The 9,938-nt window shown below is 43.6% G+C and overlaps 1 protein-coding gene across 1 annotated transcript in view; it reads left to right on the forward strand.

Annotated features, from left to right (window-relative positions):
• The window catches only part of LOC132385038 (uncharacterized), a 31,061-nt gene extending 24,015 nt beyond the window's left edge, over positions 1–7,046 (forward strand). Inside the window, exons 6-7 of the mRNA XM_059956743.1 lie at positions 1,879–1,917; positions 6,772–7,046. Coding sequence (XP_059812726.1) covers positions 1,879–1,917; positions 6,772–6,927 — 195 coding nt within the window. The 3' untranslated portion in view covers positions 6,928–7,046. The remainder of the gene's footprint in view (positions 1–1,878; positions 1,918–6,771) is intronic.
• Positions 7,047–9,938: the final 2,892 nt, after the last annotated feature.

Here is a 9,938-nt window from a genome sequence, read left to right on the forward strand (position 1 = left end):
GCTCTAATAGAAAAAAAGTTTATTCATTAATGATATTCAGGAAATAAACCAGGGAAACTGATAAACACTAAAAACCCTGAAAACCTGGTACCTGAATAAACTCAGCATTAGCCATATCATACACCATAGGCGCTTCGATTACTGGGGCCAGCTTTAATAGTAATTCGATATTATCTCGTGGGCCAAAGATAATTCCACCGCGGGCCGGATTTGGCCCGCGGGCCTTGAGTTTGACATATATGCCTTAGAACGTAGAAGCTTGAGGGGGAGATTTGATTGAGGTGTACAAAATTTTGAGGTGTATAGGTAGTGTAAATACAAGTACGTTTTTACCACTGAGGTTGGATGAGACTACAGCTAGAGGTCATGGGTTAAGGGTGAAAGGCGAGATGTTTCAGGGTAACATGAGTGGGAATGTCTTCACCGGAGGGTGGTGAGAGTATGGAACAAGCTTCTAGCAGAAGTAGTGGATGCAGGTTTGATTTCAACAACTAAGAGAAGTTTGGATAGGTACGTGGATGAGAGGGGTATGGAGGGCTATGGTCCAGGTGCAGGTCGATGGGACTAAGCAGATTAATGGATTGGCGTGTAGATGGACCAAAGGGCTGTTTCTGTGCTGTGGTGTTCTTTGACTTTATGATTTCTATGACTGCAGACAATAGATTTTCTAGACCACAGAGTTTTACATGTCCAGATTCATGGCAAACTTGACACTGTTCAAATCTAAGCTGTGAATGTCATCAGATCATTCAATTATGGGGAAGTGACTTTACCTATCTGAATATTCCCAGAGGTTCAGAGAAGTACATCTGTCCAGGATTTTCTCTCCCGAGTTCAGGAGCCTGAAGTCCACTGAGCAGTGCAACAAAGGTCATATAATTTAACAGCAAAGCAAAATTATGCTGAAAATGAAAGCCCAACATATATTTAACATAGGATTAAATTCAGCACCTATGGAGAGGAATGAACACTCGACATTTCGAGCTGAGACCTTTCACCAGTTCCTTCAACAACATTGACCGTTCATTCGCCTCCACAGATGATGAGTTCCTCCATCATTTTGGGTATGTTACTCTGGAGTTCCCTCATCTGGAGAATCTCTTGGGTTTTATTTGTAAAACAAAGTTATAATTGAAAGGGTGAAATTAAATTATAAATTGCAGCATCAATATTCCAGAACTTTGGAATCTTAATGCTTCTAAACCTCCCCAGTCTATGTTATTTCAATTAAAATTAGCTTCAGGGATGTGTAATGCTTAAAGTAAATTTCACTGTCCAGTTCGAGTCCCAGATTTGTATTGAGAAATTTCTACATGGAGAGCATTCTAACTGGCTACTGCACAGGATTGAAGAAAGCTGCAGAGAGTTGTAAACTTAAGTCAGCTCCATCATGGGGACTAGCCTCCGTAGTATCCAGGACATCTTCAAGGAGCGGTGCATCAGAAAGGCAGGTCCATCATTAAGGACCCCCACCACCCAGGACATGCTCAATTCTCAATGCTACCACCTGGAAGGGAGTACAGAAGCCTGAAGGCACACACTCAGCAAGTCAGGAATAACTTCTTCCCCTCTGCCATCCGATTTCTAAATGGACATTAAATCCATGAACACTACCTCACTACTTTTTATTTCCTCTTTTTTGCACTACTTAATGTAACTATTTGATATATATTTACTGTAATTCACAGTCTTTTCTCTGTATTATTATGAATTGCATTGTTCTGTGGCTGCCAGGTTAACAAATTTCACGACGTATGCCAGTGATAATAAACCTGATTCTGATTCCTGAGTTAGGATATGTTACACCATCCTAACTGGATAATAGCGGGCTAGACATGTAAAATTATACCTGACGTTTCTTTTCATCTTGTACTCTAGGACAACATCATATACTCCACAGTACAGAGCACTGATCAGGTACAGTAATCATCATATTCTCCACTGTTTTCTAACCTGAGGCAATACAGAATTGCAATACAAGTGATATTTATAAGGCATTATCTGTACAGTGACAAATAGATTACTAACTTGTTAATAATGCCCTTCCCTTGGACAACATCGGTGGCGTGGAGAGGGGAGACTTGCAGCTTGGGCAACTGCTGGTCTCCCATAAAAAAACCTTGCTTGCGCCCTGGAAACTTTCCAAGGTGCAAATGCATGGTCTATCGAGACTAACGGAGGCCTACACTACACACACTAACTTATTAACAGTGCTTCCATTTTGAACTCTCACTGGTTAGTACCCTACTGTATAAATTCTATATAAATTCATCTGATTGGGCTGTGCAGTGCTCAGTGGGGAACCTGGGTACAAGACACCCTGGTATTTACCCCTGTCATCCCGTTGCAGTGATGGTAAACCCTTTCTCTTCCCACCGTTGCTGGGAGCCTGGGGATTTGGAAGCTGACCTGAACCCAGGCCCTTCACTCTGCTGTGCCAGCACCATGGATACCAGAATCCTGGAGCGAATCCCTCCTCTCTGCTGCCACCCCGGCATCAGTGAATTGCCTATGACCTGCTGCCTGTGAGTGGATGCCATGGCAGCTCTTCACTGATTTGCAGGACTCAGAGACGCAGTCAGAGATCTGATGTCTGCAAGTCCGCTGGAGGCTGGATGTGTGTGGCCTGCCCTGGAGTTGGAGGACTGCCTGTACATGTGAGTGGGTGGGTGGATGCGAGAGAAGAAAGGGGCTTGTTTTGTGTTTGTTTTGTTGCTGTTCTGCTAAACATTGTGACCATCATACACTTGCAGGCTGTTCCCAGCACATCCTTAGGTGGTGTTAGCTGTTAATGCAAACAATGCATTTCACTCTGTTATAATGATGCACCGCTTAATAATAATGATCAGTGAGGCACAGAGGGAATCTGTATTTACTGACCAGTACCTTTATTGTCTCAACTAAAAAGCACATGGGTTCATGACCGTGTACCTGGGTGCATGCCCACTAGGGTTCCCTGACCCTCCATGACAGGTCAATGAAGAGAAAAGGTATTACCCAGGAAGAGTTGACACTTCCTCATGGACCCGCTTCATTCTCCATGTGCCCGAGGAGCACCCCCCATCCATGATGGCTGGTCTCTGGAGTGTTGTCACTGCTTTACATTTGAAGCTCCTTACTTTTAAACACTCATTATCAGTTCAAATGTTGTGTTTCCATGTCGTTGGTTCGAGGTCATCTGACTGACTTGATTGGCTCTGGTCCAGGGCTCAACCAGTATTGCCGTCACCCTCATGCCTTTTGTTCTTTTCAACTCTGACTGGTTGAAACCAGTCAAACCAGGTGACCCAGACACTGAGCCTAATGAGATCACAGATTACTCCTCCTGCAAGCCTGTCACTTTAAATAAGAAATAGCTACTTGCCTGAGAATGGTCTCAGCTTTAGCAGGTCATTAGCTGAAACTCCTTGTGTCCATATTCAATTGCTATGATCAAGTTATCCCAGAGCAAGGATCAGTTCACCAAACAGTTCACAAAATAGTGGCTGCAAGAACATTCTCACAAAATGGCCTCCTCCATTTCTGTTCACTGATTGTACTTCTTTCTGGTCAACATGTGTCAATGGACATGTGATAAATGAATCTGAATCTGAAGGGTGAAAGCAGGCCGTTACCAGCACCTGCTCCACATGTTACCAACCACCTGAACCCTTTGCACTTCTCTCGTCAGCTGCTGGTGGAAGTGGTGAAACCTGGAACCTCACTTTGCTGTGCCTCATTGCACAGCTCTCCCTGGCCCCTAGACTTCTCCATGGTAACAAGCACATTGGTACCCACTGACATTGCAAAAGACCATGCAAGGGAGATAAATCCTGTTACAAATTAATGATAGCCAAACCACACACAAAATGGTCTTCATGTCCATAGGATCACAGACGGAAAGCAAGCTTGTATTTTGGGCCACCAATTAGATAACCCCACGTATTACATACAATTTGATTGCCTTGTTGATAAATGTTTAATTGCACAATTTTTGTCCAGAGCCATGCTAAAATAGTCATTATTTAAATCTTGAGGCCCTCCATTTGTCATGGTCGACCATTGATATTGCATCCCAGCAGTCTGCGTGGTACACAAGCTAGTACACAGTCCAAGGCAGTCTAATATGGAGAGCAAGCTGTTGCCCTTGTAGCAGGTTCATCCTCTCCACACAACTGATGAATCCAAAGAAAAGGCAGAGGCCAATACAGTTTGCCACCAGCAGCGTCGAAAAGGTAGTCCACATCGAACTCGATGTAGGTCTGCCTTAGGGACTCCAGCTCCAGATTTTTCCTGTGGAAGCTTTCCCCCTAAGTGGGTATAACCGCAAAACAGTGGAGCTTTGAGAAATAGTCTTCCTTCTCCTAGAAGAGCTGCCAACCATGGCAGACGAGCCCCAACTGCTGGAAGCAACTGGTTTTCAAACACTGGTAACTCACCTTTGCTCCTTCTCCTGTCAGTAGAAATGGTTCACTGGGTTTAGTAGCTAAGCCACAGGTGAAGACCAGGAGCTGGACTTGGTTGTCAGAGGCTATTTGAGATGCATGCCATTGGGAGCATTTAATAGGTTGTGGGAACTTATCCACACTACCTACCCCAGCTATGACAACCTTAAGAGAATAAGGAATTATTTAAATATAAACCAAATATTCAGTTGTAGGACAATTTCATTTATTCCAAAGCCCATCTGCATGGAGCAGCACGGTAGCGTAACATTTATCATAACTCTTTACAGTGTCAGCGATCAGTTCAATTCCCACTGTGGTCTTGTAAGGAGTTTGTACATTCTCTCCATGACTACGTGGGTTTCCTCCAGGTGCTCCAGTTTCCTCCTACAGAGATGTAGGGGTTAGGGTTAGGGTAAGTAAGCCGTGGTGTGGCAATATCTGTGGGTTGCCAACAACACATATTCGGATTGTGTTGGTCATTGATGCAAAATTTCACTGTATGTTTTGATGTTAATGTAATAAATAAGCTAATCATTAATCTTAATATCTCTGGAAGTCCATTTGACTCAGGAGTTTGAAGTCCAATGAGAACTGCCGCTAAGAGCAGACAATTCATCACTGAGGCAAAATTATACTGAAAATGGATTTGGATTATGGACTATGGACTTTGTCAGCCTTACAGTTTTTATATTCTGTGTTTTTGCCTATTCTTTCTCATTGTGTTTTAGTGCGGGAAGGGGGATTTGGGGTTGATGTTCTTGTTGCATTCTGTGTAGGGGGAGTTGATAATTGTGCTGCCATTCTTTTTTGTATGGGGGGGATGGGTTAGCTGTTTCTCTCTGAACTGGTTTCCATGGTTTTCTTTGTTTCGTGGCTGTCTGGAGAAGAAGACACTCGGAGTTGGATACTGCATACGTGCTTTGATAATAAATGTACCTTTGAACCCTTTTCAACCTTTGAAAGCGGAATCTATACTGAACATTGCATTAAGCTCAGCACAATGTGTACAAAAATGTAAATAAATAGATATGATTAATTTCTAAACTGCAAGAGCAACATTCCAGATTGAAGGCCTAGTTTATTGTCATATGCAAAATACATGAACGCACAGGTACAATGAAAAACTTGTAGCAGCATCACAGGCACATAGCATCAGATAAACAGCATTCACAAGAAAAACATCAATTAAACTGCCTTTACAAAAAATAATACAATTAGAATGAAAACATTTATTATATACAAAGTACCCAGGATATCTTCAAGGAGCGGTGTCTCAGAAAGGCAGCGTCCATTATTAAGGACCTCCAGCACCTAGGACATGCCCTTTTCTCACTCAGGTAGGAGGTACAGAAGCCTGAAGGCTCACACTCAGCGATTCAGGAACAGCTTCTTCCCCTCTGCCATCCGATTCCTAAATGGACAGTGAACACTTGGACACTACCTCACTTTTTAAAATACAGGTGTCCCCCACTTTGTAAAGGTAGAGCGTTCCTCTGACAGGCTGCATCACAGTCTGGTATTGTGGGGGCTACTGCACAGGACCAAAAGCTGCAGCAGAAGGTTGTAAATTTAGTTGGCTCCATCTTGGGTACTAGCCTATAAAGTACCCAGGATATCTTTAGGGAACGGTGTCTCAGAAAAGCAACACCCATTATTAAGGACCTCCAGCACCCAGGGCATGTCCTTTTCTCACTGTTACCATCAGGTAGGAGGTACAGAAGCCTGAAGGCACACACTCAGCGATTCAGGAACAGCTTCTTCCCCTCTGCCATCCGATTCCTAAATGGACAGTGAACCCATGGAAACTACCTTACATTTTTTTAATATATACAAAAGTATTTCTGTTTTTTGCATGATTTTTAACCTATTCAATATACGTATATTGTATAAGGATAAAGTAAACAAGATTTACTTATTTATTTATTATTATTATTTTATTATTTTCTTCTTTTTTATGTATTGCATCGAACTGCTGCTACTAAATTAACAAATTTGATGTCACATGCTAGTGATAATAAACCTGATTCTGATATCGCTGCCATTTCAATCTGAATTAGCAACAGGAAAATTAAATACACAACATAGTGATGTCTTTAAGATTTATTATTAATTCTAAGGATTCCCACCTCTCAGTGAGATAATTAGAGCCCAAGTTTTGTATTGAGAAACCTGATCACAGCTAGGCATGCAACCATCCATCCCACTGTGAAGTTGTGCACTCTGACTGGGAAGTTGGTTGGATAAATAATTAACGTGTGCACTATCCTAACAGGTTAATAGCATGTTATTGTATTTTAATCAAGCAAAATTAAACAATGTTTTATTTTCTTACCCTGCACCTTAGGATATTACATACTTTGCAATACAATCAATTGGTCAGGATGCCTTGTACGCCACTCTGCAGGAATACAAGGCGATAGAGAAATACGATCAACCTGTTATTCGCACTCCACGATCTTGGTGCTTCACACAGAGTGCTGATTCAGTACAAGACTTTTAGATCTCCAGTCCGAACACTCACAAGTATGTACCTTCCTGTGCTTTGCAGTTGATGATCACTACTCAGGCTCAGGCTGCACACTACTGGGCAGGGAACCTGGCACAACCCCTTTTGCTCAAGTGACAACAAACCACCCCTTGCCCCCCCACCCCCCATTTGAGCTTGTTACCATTGAAGAAACTCTGGCCTGGTGGGAACTGTGAAGCCAGAAAGAAAGGGTGATGACAGCCCCTATCACTCCTAGTAGAGTGTGTTGAGAGAAATGGTCTGTCAACGTGTGGAGCAAATGCTATTTGGCCCCAGCACCCTGTCTCCCTCTCTTGTCATTTGGCTCCACAGCTCTCTCTGGTTGTCTGTCTGTGGGAAGAAGATGAACAACAGTGGCCACTGGAGGTCAGGGACTCGGAACAGCTGCTGTTGAGCTGTGGGTGATTCACTCCCAGGTGATTTCAGTTGAGAGGCCATTCAACCATGCTCTAAGCTCAGTGACACATGGAATGCTCTTTGTCCTGACTCATGAACTCTTGTTCATGAAATGATAATGTCAGTAATTCAGAGAGCTGATGAGCCTGTCATGGATTATGCAGAACATAAACATTGAGCATATGAGTATTCAGGTTTGGATAATCCAGGGAGGGATGACCTGACCCAGTCTTCCTGAAAATGCTAAAGGAAGACTGGAGCTCAGCCCAGGAAGTTTTAGATTTGGGGATAGCAGTGGGATCGATCTACTTTACAACAGTATCATGGGCCGGTGAGATAGACCAGAGGAGGGGGATGAGTAGTCGTAATGTGGCTGTAGTGGATGCAGCTGCTGCAGCACATAGCAAGGAACTGCTGGAATAGATGTGTGAGGGTGGAGATGATTTGTTACAGCTGCAGCTTGTCAGGCCATGGCTGGAGGCAGTGGCTGAAAAGTGAGCAAAGTGTGAAAAATCAGTCACCAAAATGCAGGCAGAATCCACAGCAGTGCCTCCTCTTTCCAATTTGAATACTGACCAGTGAAGATCCTATCCTGGGGATAGACACACCGAGTAAGGCAGGTGTTATCACAGGCTCAGGGAAAGGAGAAATAACATGGAGAAGACAGAGACAGCGAACATGTGTCACTCACAGAGCAGATGAGCCGATACAAAGAGACAGCAGGGAGGAGGGACAGGGCGATGTCTGGGAATCGTGTCAGGAAGTCCCAAGAGAAGGGGCCAAGCACAGTCAGGAGCCATTAGAGCAGAAAGGAAATGAGTGGGCAGACTTCAGTGTGAGGAGGGCGACGGAAAAACAAAAAGCAACAAAAATCATAAGTATACAAAAAGAACCAACTGTCAATTTGGTAAGATTACATGGAGACGTGAAGGACCAAGCAAAACAACAGCAGAACATTGCTGGTCAGAGAGAGTCGGAGGGAAAGGAGATACTCCTGCCACAGCCAGATGACCACGTCATGGTGAGGTGCTGCCTGAAAGGCCAGGGTTTGCCCCCAGTTGGAGAGGACCACAGATGGTACTCTTAACAAATGACGCTTGTGTTTGTGTGCAGACTCAGTGAGGCAGCTAGTGGAAACACTGGACTCAAGTTGAACCGCACAACTCACTTTCTTGTTGCCCCCACTGACAGAGTACCCAGTAACGGAGTTATTGCAGAAAACCCAAGTGATGAATACCAACTGGCTGCAGAGCTGTTTGAAGCAGACCCAGGGCAAACACGAAGGCAGAAGATACTGAGAGCGTGATAGAAAGCCGTGAAGAGCAAGTTAAAGTGTAGTAGTAATGCTACTTTGTTGTGAAGGCTGGTTGCTGAAGGTAGATGATTAATTATACAGTATAAAATAGAAAAAAATATTGGGGAAAATAGATGGAGATGGATCCAAGTGACAACAGAGGCATCAGGTTCCACAACTTCGATGGCATGGCAGACTGAGAAAGAGAAGAAATTGCACACAGCATCTGAAGAACGGGGAGCCTGAATGGGGAGGGAATACAAATGAGCTGGGCCCTTTCAGCAGTCAGGCCAGCAATCGACTGGACAGTTCAGAAGGGGGTGTCACTGGGGACAGGTCTTTGCAGTCATTCAAATAGAGACAACCCCATTCCCTCTTGTGGATCAGTGGGAGAGCCCGTGAGCCTAATACCTTGCTGGTGCCCTGAAAAGAGAGAGATTTAGCTACCAAAGAATGAAACGGTGAAGACAAAGAATATGATTAAAGTGCAATCAGCCAGCAGGGAAGGAGGCAACAGGCATATGAATGACGAAGCTGTATTTTTAAAGACTTGTTGAAATATCTGGAGCAATCTCTCTGCTTAGCATCTGGTAGCCATTGGGAATGATAGGGTAGATGTAGATGCACATAGAGTAATTGGGAGGGATTCTGAGGCATTTTTGCTGCCCTATTTGAGTAGATCCTTGTTAAGTTTGTCCTTTCCCGCTACAAATTTAATTTTAACCAGGGAGGCCAAGAGGAGGGACTGGGGGGGCACTTTTGGGGTTAGCACATACAGCAATTAACTTCAGCAACAAACTTCAGCCACCAATCTTCAAATCTGAACATGGAATGTAGATTAAATTTAAAATGCAGCTCTAAAAGCTGGGTTCCTAAGAGCCATGAGCCACAGTTAATTGGAAGACCAGACAATGCTGATTTAAATTCATTTGGGTATCTGTAGTGTGGGTGTGAAGGTTGTGTGTATATTCAAAGGAAGCATTGTGGATGTATTGTGGAATTGTCCTTTGATCTCCAGCATATAAAATGTTGTCTAGTGTTGAGTCAAGCAGGCCTCTTCCTCGGAAAGGGGTCTCAATAGCCAGCTGTGTCTCAATTGGTCAAATAAAGAGACTGCTTCATTTCTACCAGCTAAGTCTCTCTGGTGACTTTGTTCACACGACAACACCTATATTCTTGCAATTTATTACCTCACATATGCTCATCAACTTGACACAAAGGATAATGTACATTGGACATTTATCATAATTTTCTTTGCAGCGTGGGAAGTTTACACTGTCACACAGCGAATGTG

Source organism: Hypanus sabinus, chromosome X2 (genome assembly GCF_030144855.1).
Source record: "Hypanus sabinus isolate sHypSab1 chromosome X2, sHypSab1.hap1, whole genome shotgun sequence".
Taxonomy (NCBI): Eukaryota; Metazoa; Chordata; class Chondrichthyes; order Myliobatiformes; family Dasyatidae; genus Hypanus; species Hypanus sabinus.